At 44.9% G+C, this 26,138-nt stretch overlaps 1 protein-coding gene across 1 annotated transcript; it reads right to left on the minus strand.

Annotated features, from left to right (window-relative positions):
• Nucleotides 1-1,330: 1,330 nt before the first annotated feature.
• Nucleotides 1,331-25,794, minus strand: LOC146598607 (monocarboxylate transporter 2-like). The gene is made up of 4 exons (XM_085300000.1): nt 25,587-25,794; nt 10,678-10,821; nt 4,974-5,849; nt 1,331-1,645 (listed from the first exon to the last, which is right to left on the minus strand). The coding sequence occupies exons 1-4, from the start codon at nt 25,792-25,794 to the stop codon at nt 1,353-1,355; spliced, it is 1,521 nt and encodes a 506-aa protein (XP_085156126.1). The 3' UTR covers nt 1,331-1,352.
• Nucleotides 25,795-26,138: the final 344 nt, after the last annotated feature.

Consider the following 26,138-nt stretch of genomic DNA (forward strand, 5'->3'; position numbering starts at 1 on the left):
AGAAAATGCAAGATACTACAAAAGGATAAAATTAAAGTCCTGCTGAAGTCAATGACCCAATGCCATTGTTCTTTAGTGAACGAAGGATTTTAATTAAAAGAATTTGTACAAGAAGATACAAGTGAGTGGGGACACCTTTGCTCGGCACGCAGGCTCTCAGCTCCCCTTCCCTGCTGCCAACGACTTCCTTCGTGTCAGAGGCTGAGGTGCCCGGCACGGGGGCAACGGATCCCACTGGAGCTCTAACATGCCTAAGGATTATTCACTGACACACTGATGCCTGTAGCCGCTCTGTGCTTTAGTTCTTCATTTGTACYGTTAATTAATAATAATAGCCCTTACTGTGCTGTTAAAGAAAAAGCACGGTAAAAACTGTAAGGCACTCAGATACTGGATAATAAGGACTATCTAGCTTCTCTGGAAAAGTTTTAAATAATTTTGCACAGTTTCAATGCTGCTTGAAGTCTAAGCTGTGCCATGTAGCACTGCCCTCTTGTGATCTGCCCTTCTCAAACAAGGAGACGGGTGGGAAGGACTCCTGCAGTACGCAGGCCCCGTGCCGGCCCCCTGCAGAACGCCACCTTTCTGGAGGCATTTTGCTAAGTGCAGAGGTCCGCGGTCAAGCCAGGGCGAGCGACCCCAAGTCAGCACCTTTCTAGCACACGCTCTTCACAAGGACAGGCTGCCTTACTGCCACTTCATGCACAGGCACGCACTGCCCTCCTTTGGTTCAAGCAGCTCTAGCTCATTTTGTATTTAAGTTGAGCATAAGATTGATTTTATATTTCCATGAGACAGAGGTGAAAGTCACAGTGCAGCCGCCAGTGGAAGGCAGCACCAAATCCTGGGATAGCTCTGACGCTGCAGTCCAACACAGCGAAGACAAGAGAGGCTTTCGATCGTGTCTATGGGCACCAGGGAGTACAAGGGTTTCGACTGTCATCATGAATCATGGGTCATCATGAGATGACCCAGCCATCAGAGTACTTAATGCACAGCCCATTCAAGCTGCAGGAAGGGCCCTGCATTGACTCAGATGGCCAACGGCCTATTCAACAAATAGATCTGCAGTACTGGGAATAAGACTGGAGCATGGGTTACACTCGCATTTAACCTATGGGAAATACATAAAAATGGTGCAGGACCTTCGGTATGTGAATGGATACCACACTGTGTGTCTGAGCACTTTATAAGCAGCTAGACTTGTTTCTGTTCTGGTCTTCTCCTAAGACAAAGAAGAGGATGCACATGGCAGAGTRTAAGGCAGAATTTGAAAACCTGGTGTGATTTCACAGCTAGAGACAACTTAAGCAACTCAGAAATAATTTCCTGTGCAATCCATTAGAAAAGGTTTAAACTTCATTTGTGCCGTTCACTTCGGTCTTTAGTCCGTCTCGTTCATCTCTCAAAGGTTCCAGCTCAGGCCCATCATGTAGGGTTTCTTTGTTCCAGTTACTTCTGCCTTCATTTTCTGTCCTTACAATTTTAGGATCCTCTTCTTTTGCCTTTCTTTCCTTTTCCTCTTTGGCAAGCATACGATAATTATAGTAATTCATGATGAATAGGAATGTTCCTGCTAAGACCATCACAGCTCCACATTTAATGAACATATATTTATAGTCCCCAAAGGTATCAATAAGAGTTCCTGTAAAACATATATTAAAAAAAAAAGAAAGAAATTTAGAGACAAAGCAAAAATATTGTGTTTGCAGTTCCTAAATATAAAGAGATACTCCTGTGGCATTAGGATATAATAAGACATTCTTTATACTTCCGATCTGTTCAGTTCTGATCCTGCAAATACTTCACACTGTAGCCTGCAGGTAGCTACATTAATGTCAGTAGTACTATCAATTTGTACRGTTAAGCAGAAGGGCACAGAGAACCTATATCGTAATCTCCAGATTTTTCAGGCACATCTATTTTTCCATGGAGAAACAAAAACCCCGGGTCACTTAGCCTGTACATAGTCTTTCTCTTGACTTCCAGCAATCACCTGATAGGGTGAATGACATTTGTCTAACCTGGTAGTCCTGAGACAGCCAACACAAGTAGCTTTCAGGAAGCCCTCTGTGAGGTGGACATCTGGCCACTGAGTCTCATCTCAGACTACTGAYTAAGGCCCAGCAATTTATTTTACCCCGGGTCATTCACCAGCATCAGAAGGTATTCAGCTTTTGGTCACGGCTGCCCTTTCTGCATTTAACCTGTGACCTGAAGATGAAAGGGCACTGCGTGGAACTGGAAAACATTAGTTCCAGGGAAAGCAAAGATGATGCTGTCAACGTCAGATAATTTCAATGCCAAGACAAATGTGACAGGTTTCTCTCAAAGGTTAATGCCTCAGCTAGAGAGTTACAGAGTAATTGAAGGGAGATGGCTTAATTGAAATGTCAGTGTTCTCCATTATGTCAGAATGTAATGCAAACTTTATTGGGTTTATGATCCTGAGTATTAATTCCCATTTACCGGAGTAACATGGACTATTCTTAACATCCCAGATGCTAATTAAAGTAAGACCTTCTTCTAACCCGGCATTCACAGTACAGATAGTCCTGCTTTACACTGGCCCATCATCCATTACCTCCCTGACTTTTTGGAATATGTTCTCCTCCTTAAAAAGAGGGATCTTTAATTACTTCCTGACTGACTCTTAATGAYGAAAATCTGATGATTAATTATCCCATCACATACCCTAACACTAACACATACACTAACAAGGGATTTTATAGCTACTAAATAGATTTACTGATTGCAAAAATAAAGATTTTAACTGTTTTTGGCCGACAGTTCTTCTTGAATCATTCCTACATGTCTATTTTCAATGTACTGTGTTTTTCATGCTACTCCTGAAACATCAGCCAAATGCTAATTGTAACAATTTTTCCTTTTCTGCTAATCAGGATGACCTAAAGRTCTTCTAAATAGGTCTCAACAAGAGTTTTAATGAGTAGAGTATTGGAAAATTCAACAGTAGGATAGTCTCGCCTCTTTTCCTTTGAGACTAAGATAAAGTCATAAAACATGCTGAGAACAATTTACTTAGTTCATTAAAGCAGAACCCTGCAGTAGGTTATTAAAATGCCAAAGAACCAATAAATTTGCTGCTTATTAAAATTGTGGGGAAAACCCTACAGAACTAATATTACTGAATATTACACAGAACTGTTTTAGCCTCATTAGCAGTCTTTGGTCATTAACTTAATCTTCCACACAGAAAATTATATAACTCAGAAAATGATCATTTTTAAATCATATTTTCTTTTGCTTGTCATTAATTAAATAAGGAATCTCTAAGAAAACAAGAGGATACAGCTGCCTCTGTCACACTCTATGCACTACATGGTAATACAAAGAATTAAACGGCTCTGCAGATGTGTCATAYTGAATAAGAAGCTTAGCCAGTTCTCAAGTTTTGAATCCAGGAAATGGATTTATCCTGCTTTCTGTCTGTGCAGTCTTTAAACTTATTTGGAAATGCTGTCACATTCAAAAGAATTAGCAGAGTTTAACTTTTATATATCCAAACACATACAGAACAGATAACCTAGTTAAGTATGTTATCTGTACAGCACACCTAAAGGTGACTGGTTAGCAAAACATTTATTCTACCTTGCATATAGGTGAAGTGCAAATTTCGATAGAGAGGATGATATCTGTACACTGACAGGATGTCATCTACAAACTCATTTAATTTATGGCCAAGTCAGATTGGATTTGACTCTACTAGAGCCAAATGCCAGATTCAAATATTGTCTTCCAGATGTAGTATGTTCTTCATAGAAAAAGAAGAATTGAACACGTGCTATATAGGGAAACAAGATGAGGCTCTTAAAATCACAGGAGCTCACTGCACCACTTAACTTCAGATGCCTATAGGCAGTGTTGGAGGGTTTAATACTGCCAGCATGGAGCTTTGAGGGTCTCTGGCTCTTGCACACTTTCCCTGAGCGTCCCTTGGGGCTCTACAGACACGTGTAGAGACTGCAGTGAAATGAAGTGCAGTCTGCAAGCTGGACCTCACTCTCTCAACACCAAGAAATAGCAGTGGCTAGTAAATATAAAAGAGTACAGTGAGACTAAAGACTGTAGTCACAAGGGCCTAGCACCAAAAAGTATGCYCAGCACACAACAAGAGCAGAGGACCAGGCTGTTTTCAGCATCTATCTAAACACAGACMGTGAGACAAACAAAAGATTCATTTTTCTGAGGTGAGGAAATAATCTACAAGAAAAAGAAYAGAAATCCCAGCCATTTTCATAATTGGTTTTTACTCTATTAAGTATTCTAGTATGCTATATTTTTCAATTAGTTAAAAAAAAATCAAATCWGTTCAAAACAAATACCGTACCACCAAAAATAAACATGATTTATTTTTGGAACAGCTTCAAATCTATCAGATGTGCTGAGATGACAGAAATCCATAAATGGAAATACTCAAGAATCACTATAAACTATTGACACCAAAATTAAAATATTTACACGTGATTGCTGGATCCAGTACAGCCTAAGAGACAATAGCAAATATTAATTAAGACCCTGGGCTTGAGTCAAGAAAAGGATTTTATAGTGGTCTACTGAGCTTAAATTATGGTAGACTCCAGCCTTTCACAACAGGCTTTCTAGGGGAAATCGCCTGAAGTACAAGTTCCTTTGTGAGTGTGCTAGTCCCACCTTGCAAGTTCAGTTTAAGTGCTTGAAAGGACCAGGGAATAAAATCTCCCTCCTGCATCCAGATCACCTCCCAAATGGGTGGCTTCAATTGCAGTACTACACAGAAAGGAGTAAAGGAGAAATGCTGGAACAGAAAACCAAACCCTGCATTCTCTAATTACTACTGAAAAAAAAGGGTGGGAAACAGAGAAAACACATTTAAAATCACTTGTTATGAACTATTCTTGCAAGAGGACAAATACAGGCCCTTTGAGCGGGGAAYGTCGTCCCGGGGGAATTACAGGAGGAAACGCGCTCACCTCCGATCGGTGGCCCAAGCAGGATCGTGCAACACTCCGCAATGGTGACCAGGCCAACGGCGCTTGTGAACCGGGTGGCTCCCACGAGGTCCATGAGCGTCTCAAAAAGCATGGCGCAGACCATGCCGAAGGCCAAGCCGAAAAAGATGGAGTAAACGACGAGCCCTGTGTAGCCTGAAGCCAGGGGGCACAACAGGTGGCAGGCACCGTTGAAAGCAATGGAAAAGCTGAAAAAATATTGAATCTTCGGCCTCACCCACTTGCTATTCGTGATGATGCCGGTGGTAGGCCTGGCGATCATATCCACAATGGCAAGAATCGAAAGGAGGAAAGCGGCTGAATATTCATCAATGCCGATGTGCTTTGCATATGGTGCCAGGAAAACGATGGGGGCAAAAAACCCCAGGAACATGAGTACGTTTCCAATCAGGTARATCAAGAACCCTCTGTGCTTAAAGAGGGAAAAATCAAGATACTGATTGATTTTTTCACAACAGTCCTTTTCCTCTTCCTCTTCTGGTTTGGCCTCCRCAGGGGCGTATGTAGGATTGCTCATTTCCATCGACATCTTAGTGACCTCTTCTTTTGGAGCCTCCTTCCCTTCCTCAGTCATCTGTTTTTTGACCGATTGTTTGGTCACCCCAATAGGCCTGAAGAGAGCTCCTGCCACRCAGCAGTTTAATAAAATTGCCCCAAGAATTAAAAAGCTGCCTCTCCAGCCAAAATTGTCAAAAAGGAACTGGTTGAGAGGAGCCAGGGTACAAAGCATCACGGGGCTCCCCGCCATAGCCAGGCCATTTGCAATGGGTCTTCTTTTTAAAAAGTATTTCCCTATGATTATCACGGATGGCTGGAGGTTGAGAGCAAGGCCAAATCCTGGAATGGAGAAAAGCAGTTGAGATACACAGAGGAAGATTAGAGACCCTTTTATCCTTAGCTTCTGTTTTAAGTAAATTCATGGAGAATTGGTCCACTGGTGGCTCTTCAACACAACAGTCTAGATAGAAATATTGCTCAAGGTATACGTAAAYTTCTGGCTGCTGAATCTGGGGAACTAGCCCCTAGAAAGGTGCTTTGGATTAGAGAACATCCCTTCCTTTGAGGCTACAAATCTCTTGGGTAGTCAATCCTATCTTCAGGAGTTTGCTTTGTACTAAATCAAAGCTACACCTTCAACAAACGCTGGAGGGCACACAGACCTCCCCMGAAACGTAGCCTCAGCCACTCCTTCCACTACTAATGTGGTGACATGAACAACTCAGATCCGATGCAAAAGATGAAGAGGTCTGCAAGTACGCAGCAAAACAACAACTGAAGATGCTAATTAAACAGGGCCCTAGAGTGTTTCTTTTAATTAAAATTTATTTTTCTTGCATTTAGGTATATAAATGGCATTACAAATCCACATTGCTAATACAGTTAACCAGCTTTTCTTGCTCAGGTGAAATCCGAAAGAAGAGCTATTGAATGCTGCAGCAGTCTGAAATTTCTGGGGCTCTGTTGCAGAGCACTAATAAGTAATTTCTGTTTTCAAAATTTCTACGTGCTGCATTTCCTTAAAAAGGAACTTTATCAGAACTTTATCAAAATGACATTTAAAAATCCTGCCACATATTTGCTGCCTATCATCTAGGAAAGAATGAGCCACATTAGAACAAAGCAAAAATGTAATCCTTGAAGTGATTATACCAGAGAACATGAATCCTGAAAATAGGGTCATGAAGATTTTTTTCTTGTTCATTAGTCTATATAATTAGTTTGTTTAACTGTGTGGTACATAATTAGGTATATTGCTTTACAGAAGAGAATTTAGAGAGGTCAAGGTCCTCAAAATTAATTAAAGAACACTATCATTTGTAGCTGATATAATAGAATCCAGCTGATGCAGCAGAATTCAACTGAAGTTGGATAGCTTAAGTTTRAGTGTTTTTACAAAATTATGTCTTTTGTCAAATCTAGGATTTGTTTATTAAAAAATGACCCAGAAGTTTAAAACAATAAAAATAAATTGAAAAAATAGAACATATTAGTATTGTCTGGGTAGGAAGAGATGTTCTTAGCATAAACCTTTTCTTCTAGATAGTCCATATATTTGGTAGGGCACATCTTTGGGAAATACAGACTCTACGTCACGCATAAGGGGCCAAATTCATCCCTGTGAAGAGCGCCAGCCTGGGAACTATGGAGGCAAAACACAGCATTAGTTAGAGAATATCTTTGCCAGCTCTCAGAAATAGGAATTGGTTTCACCTGAGAAGATGCAATACAGTGGATTCAAATTTGCTTTAACTCCATATTTCCCAGGGTGTTAGGTTAGTGCAGGAATTGAAAATTCATTTTCATGAAATTATTTTTGGTAAGGATCTACCACATGCAGTGGCCAAAAGAACTCCTCAGAGGAGAACGAAAATTAGATTGGCTGCCAGCTACCCACTTAACCAATAATCAACTAGAATCTTTTATTATGTGAACACTAATTTGCAAGTCAGACATATCTAATTTAATATTACCTCATGCTCTTCCCATTAATTAAATTTGGAGAGTCTCAAACTGACTGACTGGAATTTCAATTTATTTAAGCTTTTGGCTGACTTCAGATGGAAATATTTATATGCATTTCATTCCAGTTTTCAGGAACTATGGCAGCATTCCCATGACTGAAATTATTACTCAGATAACCCCATTTTCTCCCCAAGAAATGACAGAGAGACCCATTGGTGGTCCCATATGAACAGAACTAAGTCTGTGCTGGGGGAGCATCTCTCTTTATAACGAACRTATCTTCCTCATTACCAGAAGGTGGAAATAAGTGGTGCTACAGTATTGCCCTGAGCAGCTGTTGATAATGTTCTTCCTTTTGTAGCGAGGAGAGTGCCCAACAGCTGCTTCAGCGCTCAACACRGAGACCAAGCAAAGCCTTCGGCCTCTTTAATCAACATGCTTCATCCTCGATCCCTTTTTATTTTGCAGTGGTCTAACTGATAAGCGACTGAACTAAACTGACCAGTTGTTATCAGCTTGTATTTAACTTTGAAATTTGCTGCTTCTGTCTCAGACATGAAGAAGGGCCTGAGTGCCCGAACGCCTGTCCCATGCATCCGAGCTGGCAGTCGTCCAGGACACCGGCTTGGAAAGCTGGAAAGCCTTTTTTTCCTTCAAAGTGCTATAGGGAAACAAACCGTCACTGCAGAATAGAACATGGCTTCTTCAGCGTGTTYGAAAGAAAGCGGCCCCTGCACCCCCAGCTCCCTGCCACCAAGGACAGCATTGCTTCAGACCTTTCTCTGGAGGTCTGAAGCTCTGAACAGGCTGCCTCTGACTGCGGAGCCAGCCCCTGATCTGCATACAAATGGAAAAGATATAATCAAGAAAGCAACTGAGATTGCTGTGTCTAATCCCTCCACTGTAAACAGATACTTCCTGCTCTGCTCCTCTGAAGAGATTTCAATTAGTATGCCAAAGGCACAGGACTGCAGCAGAGACCTCCTCGCACCCACTATCTTGTTTTTATCCCCAACCCTGAGAATTACATGAGCGTGGTCTTTTACGTCAGCGTGTTTCCTTTTCAGGCTGCTAAGAAGGAGGCTAGATAAAGTATGATGTTTACAGGTTGCTTTATATTCATTGCAAATTGCTTTTACAAAAGTCTCTCTCCTCTTACAGTTCAGCCACGTTAGCTGAAATACAAGTGTCTCCCTCTCTTCGTCAAATTAATATTCCCCAGTACACACGCCATGCCTGGAGGTGACGGGTTATTAGCTAGGRCTCCATACAGATGTGGTCATTCAACATGCAGGAGGGAGAGGTCCACAATCAAAAATATGTTTTGCTCTGAGGAAGCATCACAGCATTGGTGACAAGGGGGGACATGGGGCAGTTTTCTGCTGGCAGTCTGTCACTGCCAGAAGGGTTATGTTCGTGTTCATCATGCACTTGCATTACCAGCTCTCTGGGGTGGGTGGTAGGACCAGATTTGCACAGATTCTCAGGGACCAAAGAAGAGCAGCAGCATCCTCAGAAACCCAAGGTCCACCGGGGTTAGGTAAGCCCTTTTTAGGCACTGAATTGCACTTGAAAATAGGGCCTGATTCCTTCCCACAGCTTTATGCAGCACCTGGAACAGTTAACGCTTGGTTGGAACCTTTGTGCGATATAAATAGGACGATCCTTCTGTCTCCATAAGGAGCAGTTTTGTTTCACATTTCTCCCTACAGCTAGTGCTGTGTCTCCAAGTCAGTCCTGGTGTGGACCAGTGCACACCAGGTGTACGTAACCAGTAGACTTCTCTCCATGCAACYGGGACAACTGCCTCACTCTCCATGTTAGCACTGCTCCCTTTGTGAGACTTTTTGCTCACCAAAATGCATATAATAGCACAAGATTTATGTTTTCCATGTGCTAACCTAGTGTTTGACAACTTGCTAAAGGACCACTGTTTAGAAGGGAATGCTGCAGGCCCAGGCATCGACAACTTACTTCTGAACTTGTTCATGGGAGGCATTGCTGATTTTTATTTCTTGCTGCTTTGTTTCTGGAATCTCTTTCAAGGAATCTGCAAGATTTATTCATTCAATAATAATAGAATTTCAACTAACTACAGTGGCTCTCTGTAGAAAGAAAAAGGCTTAATAGAAGGAATCCTACACAGCACTGTGCTRATTTAATAAAGCAATGTTGGTGTAAGACAACAGGGTGACAAACTTTCTGTCCCGACTTACTTTGCTAGCAGTATTTATTGATGTTAAAAGTTGAGCTCATACTTTTTGTGTTCACATAGCACTAATACCCAATGCAGCAGCAGTGACAGGGAGCACATTCATTAAACCACACACCTTGTAATCTAGAAAGCCCATTTAGAACTCATGGTCTCACMTTTTGGGGCAGATATTGTAGTTACACTGGAAGTAACACTGGCAGTGCCTTAGCCAAAATAATCTGAATTATGTTGAGCATTCAGCTTACAATTAAGCACCAATACTCACACAGATAGAGGACTCCAATCCATCTACCTTTGAAAGCAATGACCCAGCACCTGTAGACTTTAAAGGTGATGGACCAAGCCTATACCTTCTCCTGTTAAAAGTTTTCAATATGGAAATAYATATTTAAATACAGAACTTCAGTAAGGAAATAGAGAGTTTTTTCAATAGGTAAAAAAATGAACTACATTTCAGGGAAAGTATTCCACATTTTCAACACAGCCTAGTGGTTATTTTTTTCAGATAAAGAACCTTCTGCTGTCACAAACAAGCAAACAGCAAAAACAAAACAAAACAAAAAATCTGAAATCTCACTGCATTTTATGTATCTCATAGACAAAATATATAGACATACATAGTCATATAGGGTTGCTGGTGCTTTCTTCTCAGTCATAGGGAACTCCTACCTGCCCAGGGCAGAGTGCAGCAGTGCTGAGGACACTAATGACCACCCTCACCACTGCCTGTCATCTGCAAAGAGTATATCCCACGTTAAACTCCCCCATGATGATTAGCAAGGAATATAGAGTTTAGCAAGAAATATGTTCTTTGCTAAAGCTCAGCTGGAGCAGTTAGCAGCAAAGGTCCTTATCCCATCAGTATTTTAAATGTGCACATCCCTTGGTCTGCCTGGGTTCGCCGTTTGCCTTTGGCCAAGGTGCACAAGGTAACAGCAGTCAGAAGTGAGCCTCAAGTGCAGGGAAAAGAAGATGCTTTCTTCTTACCTGTAATGAAGCCCACGCAGATGTAGAGCTGCACGATACTGGTGCAGAAGGCAGCTGAGACCATCCCTATGCCACAGAGCAGACCTCCRAACATAACCACGGGTCGGCTGCCATAGCGGTTTACTAAAATACTGCTTACAGGACCTGGGGAAAGAGTGCAAAAAAAAACCCAGATAATCTTTCAGGTAGGTATCCTCTGACAGAAAGGCACATTTGATACAAAGCAAGTAAAACTCTGTAAAGTCAGCACCCTTCAAGTGCTGCTAACGGCTTCTACAGGAACAAAATGGAAAAAGAGAAGAAGATGACCTCTTCTGTGTGGAGTGCTCTGCCGAGATGGCAGCATGTCTCATGCCACATGGTGGTTGTGTGCAGCTGGTGATGGTCCTTACCCCATCTTTGGACACTTTAAGGTGTCCAAAGAGAAGGAACAGCAACATCAAATCAGGTGAACACATGAATCAAACCAAGGGAGTTCTTGATTTATTAGGATGCTAAACCAAACACATGAAACACTGGTTCACGTTACAAGGCTAATATCATGAATACTGTTGCATTTTTCACATCTCTATTTAATGCAGTTCTGATACTGCTGACCAGCTGATTGATGCTCCAACAGAATGGTTGTTAATTAAATCTTAATAGCTGTCAACGTAGGTGGAAAGAGTTCGGTATGATGGATTAGCTGCAGCTCAAAAGAAACAGCTTGATCTTACATTTATGTAAAGAGGCGGTTCAGGAAAGTGCAAATTTGTGAAAAGGGGAAATGGCAGAATAATGTAGATACTGAAAGGAAGCATCAAAGTCTGAGGAAGTAAAACGCAGATAGCTTTGGCCAGAAGAGGAAAGAAGGGAGTTCTTTGGTATAGTAGTCTCAAATAGTTGGAGGACCAGTAATAATTTATGTTGGAGGGACCTTTGGAGATGTCTGGTCCAACCTCTGCTCAAAGCAGGGTGAACATCGAAATTAGATCAGCTTGAGAAATCAAAATTAGAGAGAGCAAACTAGGCAGTAAAGGGTATTTGGTTCAGAAGTATGAGAGGTAGGAGAAAGATTCTGTATCAGCCCCAAAATCTTGAGACAAAATGCTGCAAAAATGGTATGGGAAATGAGGCAGGGTGATGCAAGCAGCATTTAATATCTTTTCACGCACTTTTAGTACAGCTAATAGCACTTCTCAGTATACATCAATCGTGTTTCTGAACCTAATGTACCTGTTTGCTTTCACTCCTGCAGTTGTCAGTAGCCCATGGTATCCACATACAGAATACTGGAAATGGGTATTTTAAACTTACAGGCATCTCTGAAGAGTTTGACTATGGAATCTACCTCACCACAGAGCCATTAGGCAGGATATTTATCTTTTATCAAAGAAATCCAGTCAGAAATAGAGCCAAAGTCTTTCTAGACTCTGGATACCCCAATGCACGCAGGACCTGAAAACCCCAATATTCACGAAAGATGGAAGCAGAGCATCTTGACCAAACCTTTCCAGACACTGCAGTGTCCACAGAGAAGGCCTCTACCTGCAGGAAAAGCAGCAGCTGGACTTCAAACTAGACACCAATCCAGCCCTCAAACACCCAGGAAATCAAACTTCCCTGAGTTGCTGCTCTGAGGACCAAGGTTTTCTAATAGTCCTGAGCAGACCTTTCAAATGCACTGAAGCAATGCAAAATCACATTCCCAAAATTACTTCCACTGAAATCATTTGGCACTACAGAATTTTACAGGCGACTGTCCATAGGCTTTAATGGAGCAGGCCTTCAAAAGCTGTCCCGTCTCTGCAGAAACTGGAACACACAATATGTCACATTGCTGCGCGCACTTCAGCATGCACATCCAGCCAGTTTGGGCAGACACGCAAAGCACAGGCACGCACACCTGCACCTGGCCTAGATGTCTCAAGTGATCTGTGTTACACCAAGCAGGTCCAGATGCTGCTCTCCTGCCATCTAGCCACRTGCCACCCACAGTGTTTTGCTTATGGGGGCACGTATACACTGACTAGCCATCAAACATTAGGGAACTTTAACAGCAGTGTTCYGGGCAGCTTCAGAAAACATCAAATAGCTCAAGTCAGGGCAGAGAAATTAAGAAGAGTGAACACAAAGCCTGGGCTGCAGTTGGGTGAAATAGGAAACACGATTATTATTTGGCTTGGAGCTATTGAAAGAATTAAAAGTGTGACAGCCTCTGGAAACACGGTGGAATTGAAAAGTAGGACCTGTCATCTACCCGTTTTTCAGCGTGCATGAAAAGAATAAAGATGCTGTATATTACCACACAGAAACCAATTACAGTAACAGTGTGTGCAGCTCGGATCCCAACATCTTTTCTTGCTAATATCTGCATGGTCAAATGTGCAGGAACCACAGGCTTCCTGTCCTGGAACTAAAACATCCTCACTTCCTAGGAGTGGGAGGCATGTGAAGTTAAAAGGAGTCGAGATGATTTTTTTCTCTTAATTAACAGAGTCAGGTAAGGACAGGGCAAGAGAAACAGCTGGCCACACTCTCAGAAAACCACCATTTACTTGGCACGACCTTGCGGGATCAGCAACACAAGCGCTGACCGATYCCCTAAAACGTCATGGCAAGGAGCAAAGCCAGGCTCAGCAGCGCTCAGCCTGCGTTGGCCAGAACTGAGACGTCTGGCAAGTGCTAATGAGGAAATTAGAAGGCAAACTGAATCACTGCCTCGGACCCCAATATATTACAAAGACTAGATTGCTGCTAGCAGTTGCTGTTTTGCAGAGGGAAGGCATGGCATTTCCAGCCTTGGAAATGAAGCGGCCCATTGCACGACCCAGGAAGCTCCTTCCTCTTGACAAGCTTTCAGTTTTGGTGACCGTTAATCATCCACTGCAAGGCAACAGACGTGCAACAGCAGAGAGCGCATGGAGCTGCTGAGCCTCCTTCTGCTGCCTGCTGTGGACATGCCAAGTCAGCAAAGCACRACTGCTTCTGGCTCTGGAATTTGCTAATTTTTCCCTGAAAAACAACAGCAACGAAGCTACAGGGAAGCCCTGGATGGTATAAACTGGTGGGCAGGGCAGAGATGCCTGTGGAGATGTCACCGGGAGCTGCGCAGTGCTCTCAGCATGGGGTACACATCAACTAACTTGGCCTCCTGTCTCCCAGGAAGCATCACACTGATATACCCAGACTGCTGCCAGCTCCCGAGCCAGCTCAGGCAGGTCGGCACAATCCACCAGGAATACTCAGAAATGCCTCGTTTTACACCCAGAGCCCTGGCGGAGCAGGGTGCACACGGAGGGGGTCCTCTGCCTGGAGTAAAACTCTGCAGTCTGGGGAACAACAGTTCATGCCAAACATCCCCTGAAGATGCTGCTGGGATTGCAGCACCCCCAGAAGATTGATGTGGTGTAAAGCCCTGTCTTCAGCCCACATAAATCATGCTGGTTTAGTGCCTGTCCAGGATAAAGCCCCTCTTTCCTCATACCTGTGGCAGATTCCCATTTGTTGTTAGCTGGTACATGAAAGGCCGTGTCAAAGAAGCTGATTTTGGTGGCACACAAAACACAGTAACAACTCGCCTGTGGGAAATAAAGCAAGCCCAAACCCATTTGTTAGCTTGTCCAATTACTTTTCACCTTGAGTTCTGAGTTTTCAGAAGTGAAAAGGATCCTTAAGAGAAGACTGTAAAACCATAAAGAAAATGCAAAATACGCTGGACCATCATCTCCTCTGCACAGSTAGGCCATCCTGTCATTTATTCTCTTTGAGCCACTGCCTTGAACTGTAATCCAGACAGGATCAGAACACAGACTTGGCATTTAACAAGAAGTATCAGTCCAGATCAGCTCTAACTCCTGCAACTACAACAGCACTAAATGGAGGCACCTGAATTGCCTTTATTTTTATCAATAAGACTTATGAATATTTAATGAGGAGCAAAACCTCCAGTTTTGCTGCAAACCCCGGTGTATTTTTAATAAGCGCTCTATTTAAGATGTTTTTCTCTCATGTACTTTGGACCACATATATATGCTTTATTTATAAAGTTAGGCTTGTGGTTTTCTTTTCCTTTTTTTTTTTTTTTTTTTTTTTTAACTAACAGAAGCATCATTTCCAGTTTTCAGTGAATGCTGGCTCAGAGGAATTTCTGTTGGAATATTTCTCCACAGCGCTTTCAGACACACAGTGAAGAACCAAGATCCAGAAGGACAGACCCTGAAATGGAGAGGCCTCCACGCCACGTGGGTTTATCCCAGGCTTCTCCAGACTGRCCTTCTGGTGGTGTAAAGTGGCACAGAGCCCGTGCAAACATCGTGTTTCTGTTGACGTGGCCTTGGGATGGCCATACGGATGATAGAAGAGACTCGCAGCAGCTCTGCCATGGACTACAGGTCCCCACGGTGCACCCCAGCTGCCCCCAGCTTTCCCTTCCTGGCACCCGGCAGCTCCAAAGCAGGCAGAGCTCTTTTTGTATGGGGGCTTCGGTCGGTACCAAAAGAACTGCCTAGACAGTTAATATTTTCCAAACTGCTTGAAAACACAGACAATACTAAGGAGCTCAGTGACTATAGAGAGTCATTGGGGACATAAGGAGTGGAGCGTACTCAGCTGGGAGAAAAGGGGGGAAAATCATTTATACTAATAAAACAAAGTCTATTATTAAGCTCGCAGTAAAACACTGATAGGAGCAGTCCTGCAATTTCCTCAGTAATAATCCCATTCCCTCAGTGGAATAACAACACTGCCTTTGGCCTTGTAATTTATCCACCAGGGTACCAGCCTATTGCAACAGAACAACCTTCTCATTACCCCTTAAATGAAAGCAAGTGCCCCTGTGTTATTAATATGCTGCCAGAATACACCAGCCTCCCGAGGCAGAGCAGATGAGCATTAGCAATCAGCACCCATTAACGACACATGTCCTGAAAGGAAGGAAAATACAGGACACAATGACACATCAAAGCAGGGGGAAAGGGATGGCATCTTAACACCTACAACTCTGCAGGTCTCTTGCCTTGCTAGAACAGAGCTACACAGACCGGGACTCAGCGGGCTCATGCTCTTAAGTGGTTGTTCACATAGCAGCAAGTCATCAGGTTGCTGTAGCTTGGAGAACTGCTGCTTGCTAGCTGACCTGTAGTAACCAACCCYGTGTTCAGCTAGTCCAAATTACTGGACAAGCATTATTAGTACCTGTTAATAATACAGCGTGATGGGTTTTTTTGCAGCGGGAACAGTTGAGGTGACAGTCACAGTCAGTCCTCAAAGAGCAGACTCTAAGGACTAGTCCACCCCTGAACTTCCCTGACACCTTGTGTTGCTACTAATTTGCACTGCAAATAATCATTTTTAAATAAGGAGCTGTAAGTCCAGCATACATGACAGTGGCCCCAAAAACTAACAGGTCACTAAAAGTTGCCTCTCTTCTCTCTTCCATGAAGAACGTGGTCTGTACGTTGAAGGGGGAAAYAGCATTGCTTTTAGCGGCTAGAACAAATGCTGCAGGGCAAGGCAATGTCAGCACTACCCTTTGAGATGCACAACCCATGCACGACTGCATGGACGTCTGTTACTCGATCATCAAACTGGGCAGTTCACACTCTGTGGTGCTGGTCTCCAAAGCAGGACTGGACCAGGAGCAAGCTGAGAAGCCTTTGAGGATAAAAAACTAAGTGGAGAAACAAAGAGGCAGCAGCCCTCCCCTCTTCCCTACACCCACCAGACACGTCCTTGGAAAGCCAGAGTCTGTGACCTCACAGCAGAAATGCACGAATTTGCCACAGCAGCATCCTAATTAAACAGAAGATGGCCAAGCTTCAAAGAGACAAAGCGTCCTCCTTCTTATCCAGCCATCTTATCTGATCAACACCTCTGCATTTCAATTTCAAGATTACAAAACTGACGCATGTTTGTCCTGCGGCATCCTGAAGAGCCACAGGCCAGCAGTTCCCAAATCAGGGCTGGAGCCAAGGTCCTCCGTGTCACTTCATATTTAGGCAATGAAATAACCGCTCCTGCAAGGGAATGGTGTCCCAGGTGCTGAGCGTGCAGCTGCTTGTGCTCAGTGGTTTTCCCTGGGTGGCTGGTTTGGATTGCACCCACACAGCCAGTCATCGTTGCTCACCTTCTGAAGGTCATGACTTCATGTATTTTGGATCTTTCCCATGCTTTTTTTTTTTTTAAGCTAACCTTTTACTTTGGCAGAACTGCAGCCTTTTATCTGTTCTCCAGATTCTCTACGTCCATTTGAAGTCCAACTGCAGAACGTGAGTTTGCTACGCTACCAAAACACCTATCCCCTGAGTTCAGGAGTCTTAACCACTGGCCCTGTGAGCAGATCATCAAATCAGGGCATGTTACAAAAGGGCTTTRTCCATACCCTAGAAGCCCTCCATAATTTGATCGAGAGACCAGTTGTGTTGGGGGCCCATCCAGGGGCAGAATAATCACAATGCTGCCAGATAGGTTGGCATAAAAGCTCTCACAGTCCTTCCTGTGGCAACACACAACAGTCATATTGTGCAATAAGCTTTAACACACTCACACATTACTTGCTGGAGCAGATTATAACTTACTCCTGGAGCTAATACTTGTGTGTGAAGCATTAGCAACCCTCTGACCAAAACCCTTTGCTTTCTTCTTCCTAGTTCTTATTAATCGCTGTTTTTATTAAGTCTATCACATCTCTATTACTCCTGCCTGGTGACCTTGCTAGCTCCAATGAAGGACAAAATGATAAAGCTTTGTGACCAAGTCCACGAACACAGAAATATTTCACCTGAACCTACAGTGCTATTATTGCTTTTAACGAGAACAGGGCTATTTAAAAAAAATAAAAAATATAAGCACATATGTGGTGACCTTGCAGGGCTTGAGTTCTCTCCAAGAGCCAATAGAAGTATATGAATCTGCAGCACCATCCATTACAGGAATCAAATAATTCTTCACCCAGCTTTCTTAACAAAATCCAAGATCGTAACAGTGCTGCTACACTCGGGACTGCGTCAACACGGGAAGACTCAYGGTTTCAAAGACACAGGGAGCCAGACTAATGCTTGGCAGGACTCTACAAGTTGGTCATAGCACATGAGAGGGTAATGACCAGCACCATGGAGATGGTACACAGGTGACAATCTGCCCGGGCCCAGGACATGATGCCTGGCTGCTCACCAGGTATAATGATGCGGCAGGATGCTGTGTATCTATGGTGGATAAACAGGTAACTCTTGTTTCAACCTAACAAAATCTCCAGGTAGAAAAGCACATGCCTAGCCATAGCCCTATTGAAAAATTTTTGATTGAACCAATACTGTAAGCAGTTAAGTAGAGAGAGCTAACACATGATGCATTACTGCAAATGTCTGTCCTTCTCCTTTCCCTTCCCCACTCCTCTCTGTTGCAACCCTCACTCAGTCAGTACTAAGGGTTGATTAAGGAAGTGGCAAATGCCATTTCAGATGCCCTCAGGTGAGCGAGATGTCCCACAGGATGGTCAGATACGACACAGCACCTGGAGGATGCAGCTCCTGGAAAACCCAGRGCACCTCAGACAGCACAAAATGCCTTTGCTGAGGAGATTGAACYGAACCCAAAATACCTCAAGGAACCCATTTCCCCCAGGTCATCTCACATCTGTCCCAAAGGCGCGCATCGACTGGGGGCTCTCCTCAGCAGCTCCAAGCAGCACGTGGGGCTTGCAGAGGGCAAGCAGGGAGCAGAGGCACAACAGGGAACAGCATTTGCTGAAGGAGAAGCTGGTCAGTGGCAGGGCCAAAGGCACTCGGTGCCCCAATCCCTGGGATGTGAGTGTCTGGGAAACACTCCAGACCACCCGTCCGAGGAAACTCCTCCATGAACCGCTGCGCAGAGCACAGGAGAGCGGAGGACATCGCTACAATCATAAGCTACTGAAGAGGATGAGACAACAGGCTGCCTGTGTCGAACACAGCCTGGCCCTGTGAGTAGCAGCCTCGAGGACTGCACACACATAAGCACTGCACACATGTACGAGTAAGCGCTGAGCACTGCCAAACGCAACTCACACCTTCCTATTTCTCCATTAAATTCAAGTTATAGAAAAAGATGGAAACCCCATGCTGTGATCACCCAAGTATAACGCACAGGGATAACCCCTCTGCTTCTCAGGAGCGAAGCTACTTGTGTGAGAACTTGCAGGCTCAGGGCTTTGGCTTTCTTAAAAAAAAAANAAAAAAAAAAAAAAAAAAAGGTGAGAGCCACTGCACATGCTGCTGCAGCTCCTTTTCAGCAGCAAGGATCCTCCAGGCATGCAACCTGCTCTTATGCAAATGTAGATCTCTTCCCCACCACAAGGAGGACTCCCATCACTTTGGGCCTCTGAACAGAAAAGCCACTTCAAAATGCTGGCAGGTCCCACTGTAAAGAGCAATACACAACACACACAACTTCCAGGCATCGCCTGGCAGCCCCATCACCCAATGTTGTGGAAGGAAACGCAGTTGCAAAGTCTAGCTCCACCGATCAGCAGCACATCCTGCCCTGGCCTTGTGGACCACCAGGTGTCTACCATAACCACAAATGGCTTGAGGAAAGCTGGCACCTCCTGAGTCCTAATCTAAGCTCTGATTCTCCTTTGCCGTTTGCCCTTGATGAAAAATCACCTCCCWTCCTGTGCCTCCATTTCCCCTTTTAGTGCTGTGGTATTTCACAACTAGTTGTAACCACTTGGGACAGGCAAAAAGCCTCATGTGAGGTCTTCTCAAGTGAGAGGAAGATTTTGATGAGGTTTTGATCAGACCAGAAGAGAGAAAATGGGCAGTTTTGATTAAGTAAAAATCGCAGAATCAAACTCGTTATTAATATTGCTTTACGTCAATGCATATTGTAAGGTCCTTCCTGAATCTGTCACTGTAATTTATCATCCTAGCAATGTAATAAAATAAAGCTATAAAATCTTGTATTAAATGTTCAAGGTCAATTTCCAACTTTCAACTTTCCAAGAACAGTGCAATCTCTCCCTAGCTGCTTTAGCAGATACGCTATTAAACAGTTACAAGCTCTGGGAGAAAGTTTCTTTGGAGAGAAGAATCAATTGTGGAGCATCTCCAGAATTAAATCTTCAGACTTTCATCCAATTTTAAAATGATAAATAATAAATAACAAGAGTAAAAAGCACTAGCTGTCTTCAGGATAAGGTTTTTACTTCCAAAATATTCTCATTTTTGTTACGTTGCAAAATGTAACTCTGTTTCTGTCTTTGTAAAACAGAGAGAAGGCAATTCCCTAATTTTAATACAAATCTGGATATGTAAAAACAGCACCTTGGCGCTGTATAACAACAGCATCAGAGACAAAAGCCAAGACTCCCTTGCGTCAGATACTGAATAAAAACAATATAAGGTCCTGATACATCTTAATGTTTTATATATTAAGGGACAACAGAAGCAGCAAATAYAGCTACTAGCTATATGCAAACACACACACAAGGCCTAGCTGCACAACAACTGCAAAAGAAAGAGAGACATTCTTCAAAATCAGAAAAAAAAGGTCATACTTCTATTCCAGCCACAGCTATTCAAGCTTATCAGCTAAAATGACTCTGTGTCAGGATTTGGTCTGTGAGATTCACTCAGGCAGCTTCTGTTGTTCCATTACAATGATGAAAGGATCATTTTGGCCACACAGTCATCATAAAAAAACTGAAAATGCAGATATTGTCCTAGGTATTAAATTATTCTCTCTATTCTGGCACATGTGGCAGAAAGCCAGATCATTTTTCAAACTCTAACAGCAGGTCATAATAAAAGACATTACTTCTCCCCACAAACCTTGCCTCCCTTATAGCCTTAGAGRAGACCGTAACAGCTACAAGAACATTGCTGCTATTAAATTAGTAGCATCAGTATTTCTTATTTTTAGAATGTTTGGCTGCTTCCTCTGATGCTGAATAGGGCAACTAAATTACTAGCAAATTAATATTGTTTCTGGGGAGCTCAGCTGCCTCCTCCTTTCCTGGCTTAATGGTTATCTCCTGGGACTCACCTATGGCCTAGTTTGAAACATGCCACCCTAAAAATGGAAAAAGGGCAAGTCTGGTCTTGTGGGCATCACCGGGGCACGTGGCCCAAGTCAGGAGGCATCGAGGCCACACGCTTCAATTTTCTAATTATATTATTTAAGATCATCYGCCTGAAGGAAATTCATGCCAGTGCGCAAGGCAAGACCTCGGGAGCCCGAGTCTTGCGTTGTCACGACAAGTCCGAGGAAGCAGGTTTGCCAAAGGAAACCCTGCCAACACCATGCAGCGGGACTAGGTAGTGCCCTGCAGCGCTGCACATTTTAACCACCTCAGCATGCCCCCATCACGTCCAGAGCCTGACGCCTAGGAGCTGAGTGACAGTGGAAAGCACCTCKAGGAAAGGATGGTGGCCTCCCCGCGGGTCCTGCACGGGCAGATCCATGGYCCTGTCCTCTGCGTGAGGCGAGGACTCTGCTCCGTAACACTGCTCCATTTGGGATAAAGAAAGAGCTCTTCACCTATGCAAAGACTGTAGAAATATTCCAGAATGGAAATCCTTCCTTATCAGATTGACAGAGTTTCACCTTGCAGGGTTTCGTCAGAGAAAAGCAATGTTCCCTAGTGCTCTTCACTCACAAACCTCTTGGCTTGTTCTGCAGCTAGAAACGCAGCGACTGCAATGTTGGAGAGAACTACAAGTACCCTGTCATAAAGTCCAAGCAATCCACTTTACTGCACACTAATCTGTTTTATTACTTGTAGTATAGTGACAAAATTGTTTTCTGCAACATAGTCCAGATTAAGAAACTAGGCGTTAAGACACATTAAAACTTCTGCAATATATATTGCCAGAGCCTCAGCTGGTGTAAAATAGCTTCCTAGGGGAATTAAACAAAAACTACAGGGCAGAAACATTCTCAGCTGCTGATCCTCAGCCTCAGCCTGCAAAACTGGTGCTGCTCAGGTGTCACAAGCCAAAGCCTCAGGTAGCCAGTAGAAATCCACAGTCAYGCTGTCCAAATCAACAGAGTGCTCCAGTGCAGGTCTGGGTCAGTTTATGGAAGTATTTCCAGAAAATAAGCTTTGCTTGCATTATGTATGAAATGCAAACAAAAGCTCTGTTATACGGTAAGCAGCACAGCGTAAAAGCAAGGCCCAAAGGGAACAGGCCAAGGGAACGAGGGACCGCTCCCTGCGGAGGGCTGCAGACGAAAGCTACCGTGGGTGAGAACATCCGACCCTCCGCGCGTTGCGAAAGCGCGGAGCAGCCGAGGTGACCGCACCGGGGCCACCATGAGTGCCCCCTCCGCACCGCAGCCCTTCCCCAAACTCGACCGAGCAAACGGCAGAGACTGCTGACCCCCGGGGACAGCTTTTGATCTGCGTGGCTGCCTTCCAGATTATCGCACTTCAGCCCATTTTAGTTCATACCTAGGCCAATTTTTTGTTGCCCAGAGGAAGGGCGGCAGGTCCACAGCTCCAGGCATCGGRCTTTCATTCTGCCCTTAACTGTCCCGTTGCCCACGTATGACACTGGCAAACCCACCATYTGGCCAGCTGCCACCACAAAGATTTTACATGTTACTTCTGTAATCCCAGCGGCTGCTTTCGCAGGGACCCAGTGAACATTGCTGCTTGCCTGTTTTGACCTGTTTCACAACACCTCCACTCAGCTGTACCCATGCCATGTCAGCGAAGACACGGACCACGTTAACACCTGAGGTCTTCTAACAGCACTAGCTTACCAGAAAAGTCAAACCTCTGCTCAGGCAGCTTTTGAGAGCACCTCATGGGGGGAAGCCCTAGCACTCTGATGTCTCGGCACAGGCCACGCTCCTCGCAACCCCCGGCCAGCTGCAATCCGCGCTCCACGGCACCGCGTCCAGGCAGAGGTGACAGAGCTCTGTCTTACTGCTCATGTAGGGAAAGGAAGGACAAAATGGACAAACTGCAGTGATAACTACCTTTGGGGTTTTTTGGTTTGGGTTCGGTTTTTTGCAACTCTACTAGCTACTCAGGACTACATTAAAGGCTTGCTTTGGCATTTTTAGCATTTATTTTCAAAAATAGATTCACAAAAAATAGTGTCAAATTATTTTCTAACTTACCAGCACAGCAAATCAAGCTTTACAGCACTGGCATCCTAACAACTCTAAGGGGCACCTTAGCAGAGCAGGACTTTGGCAAAGCATAGGAGCTGGTGCTCAGTTCCTTTAATGAGGATTTCCAAACCACTGAAGTTGTTCATATGTCAAACCCACTCTGGCGTTAAATGCCCAGTCAATCACATTAGACGTGTTAAATACACTCTTGGGCACATATGCTTCAATTGCTTGATGCTCTGTAAACTCCCACTGCAGCCTTGTCTGCAGTCACTAGGCAACTCAGCATCTCAGCAAGCCAAGGGGACCGCCCCAGCGAGAGGGAAGATCAAACAAGCATAAATCTTACTCAAGAACAAAGAAAAGGAGGAGAGGACTATTAAGTGGACATAACTCTGAACAACTGCAAGGCGAGTGGGAAGGTACGAAGGCACGATCATCTATAATTAAGTCTAACAGTGCCCATTTCTATCGTCATCCATATTAACAGCATAAGGCAGGGTAAAGGTAAAGCACCTTGCAAAAAGACAGCAGACACTGTTAATTGAGATAAAAGACACTGCACTGCAACATCCCAGGCTCACAGCACGCAGCGCTGGCTTGGAGCCTTTGAGAAAAGGAAACGGGTTTGAAAGCCTTCAAATGGGAGAAGCTGGACAAGATCAGACCAACATTTCTCCTGCTCCAGAATCACATCCTCTGCCCTGACTTGTACCAGGAGACATAGAGAGAAGCAGAAGCCCTGCACTTGATGCAGTTGTGGGACCTCTCCTCTGGGCTGTTGCTTCTAACCCTCAGCTATCGAAGTCAGAGCTACACCGTGAGTGTACATACCCTTACCRATCTACCCTAACACCACACATTTACAGCTTTCACATCCACTACCAGCCTCCCTGCACAGCCAGCCGAGGTCTGCCAGCACCACATGGCCACATGGCTGAGGAAAACCAGCCCACACTGGCCCCCATCTCCAGATCTGTAGTGCCAGCAGAGGACAKGTAAGACTACTCTTGACTACTTCATGACTACTGCATGAAGATGCCCATGTTAAACACATGCTTTGGTGCCAGCAAAAGCCCTGGAGGGGACGGGGTGCYGCCGAAAGGCAGAGCAAGGATTGACACGACCTGCAGAGACACCAAGGGAGCCCCCAGCTCATGAGGAAGGACACTGGACACTGAGGCACCTTCTGCTGCATTACTGGTTGACACAGTTCCCAGCACAGCTGCCCACGCTCTGTGTCGCTCCCCCACACTGTGCTCTTCAGGGCAGAGCTGTTTCACCYACAGCGATGAAGAGCAATCTCTAATCTCCATGAAATACTTTTAGTACACTGAAGTATACCAAAACCCCAGAAAAAATCCTTCCCAGTGAGTGATGTCCTAATTTTTATATTAGCTCACAGAATTTACAGCAGCATCCATGCAGTCACGTTTTTTTTGTACCGAAAACTAGGCATCTCTGACTTCTAAAGCTCGCTGCTTCCTAGACACTCATCTGTAAGCTACTGAACATGCTAGAGATGTGAACTGGCTGCTTTTCCTTCTCCCTCCCCATCACAGGGGATCAAAATTAAAACCAGTTAATCAAAATGAAATTCACCCCAGTCCTTTAAAACAGGACTTAAGTAGCATCTAAATGACAAGCCTGCTAGCTTCCATGCAGCAGGCTTTTCCTCCTCTGCTGCGCCCTAGGTGCTTGCCATTAGCTTGTCTTCAGCCTGTATAGGACTGGACTGCTTCCACATATTGCAAACTGCTTATTTATACTATAGGAAGTGAGGCAAAAGTGCTTTTCCATGCATTTAATAAGCTCCAGTGGAATGAGACCCAGGAGCTGTCTGGGTCCCAGTGCTGGGGCTCTGCAGCTCGAGAGCAGCGGGTGGCCTGCAATGATGATACTGGCTCACGTGTGGCTTGCCTTTCCAAACAGCTGCTTGAATTTCATCCTTGAAGTATCACGTTTGTGGGTTCATCTGGATCTGAACAGTACCCRCAGGAAAACAAGGAGCCCAACCTCCTCAATGGACACTCAAGGCCTAGCAGAGCTGCTCTCGGTGGGATCAAGCCTTTGCAGCGGGTACAGCAGGGTGGATTGCTTCATTCAAGCATCGCTTCAGCTCCACACACCTTTAAAGTATACATCATCTTAACTTTCACTACCTGCTGCACTCTCCAGAAAGCATGATAGCGCATTCTTAAGGAAGCAARAGAGGGRAAAAAAAAAGAAAGAAAAAAAAAGAAAAGTTCCTTTTTAAAAGCAAGAATACTTTTGCAAGTGATTGCACAGCRAGGAAAAATGTTAATGAAGTTTCCTGCAATTACAGAGCACGGTTCCTGTCTAGATCCCATTTCAGATTTTATCACAGGCAGCCCAATTTTTCATCGTCTGACATGATAGCGGTATCAAAAAATGCAAGAAAACAGCTAAGTTATATGCGCTGCTTTGTAAGCGATAAGAATGATTGACTCTTGCTGTTTTATTGCTCTGCTTATAACCTGCCATAGTAAACACGCAGCTGCTTCATTTATTGCTCTACTCTGTGCTCACCTTTAGCTGAGAACCAAACCTTGTTATTTTATACTCCATCAGGTCTCCGGGCTTCTCCCCCCAGGCCCGCAGGGAGCTCGTGATGGGATAAGGCACCCTGCCTGGAAAGGCGCCGTGCTCCACAGCCCTTCGGGTGCCAAGTTACCTACTGGGGTCATAAGCAGGCGTCTCTGCCCCCTTCCYGCTGCTGCGGCCGCGCGCGCCAGGGCCGAGCTGCTGCGTTATTTCTGGCTTTGCCCAACACCTTGCAATGCAGCGGGTACCGCAGGCTCACTCACCTGCGCCGTACGTCGTGGCCAACATAATCGAAGAGACCCACGCGACCTCGCTATAGGACGTGCCAAAGAAACCCTGGATTTCTTTGAAGAAGATCGCGATGCCCTTGGGAAAGGCGTACGCGAATCCRATAGAAACGAAAGCTCCAAGCACCACCGCCCAGCCCCAGCCGCCGTCGGGCGGGCTGGCGGGTCGCCCCGCGGGCGGCATGGCCGGGCCGAGCGAACGCCCACGCGCACGGCGCTCCTCCGCGAGCCCTGGGGGGGGAGAAAAATAGGAGTCCAGATGCACTCGCGCTGGCGGCGGGCGGGAACGACGGCCGTCGAGGCTCTACCTGCGGAGCTTAAACGCGCCGCGCCGCCTCGGGACGGTTTGTTTCCACCGCATGAGGTGGAGAAAAATCAGGTGGAGGAAAATCCGCTGCATCTGCTGTCCCACCGCGTTGCTGCTGCTGCGTTTTAACCTTCTGGAGTCACGCGGGGATGCACCCGGCCAGCCCCATCCCCCACGCGCGGGCACCCTCCCCACGCGCGGGCACCCACGCAGCCGCCCCC

The sequence above is a fragment of the Rhea americana genome, unplaced genomic scaffold (genome assembly GCF_003343005.1).
Source record: "Rhea americana isolate MKP2758 unplaced genomic scaffold, rheAme1 scaffold_16, whole genome shotgun sequence".
NCBI classification, from domain to species: domain Eukaryota; kingdom Metazoa; phylum Chordata; class Aves; order Rheiformes; family Rheidae; genus Rhea; species Rhea americana.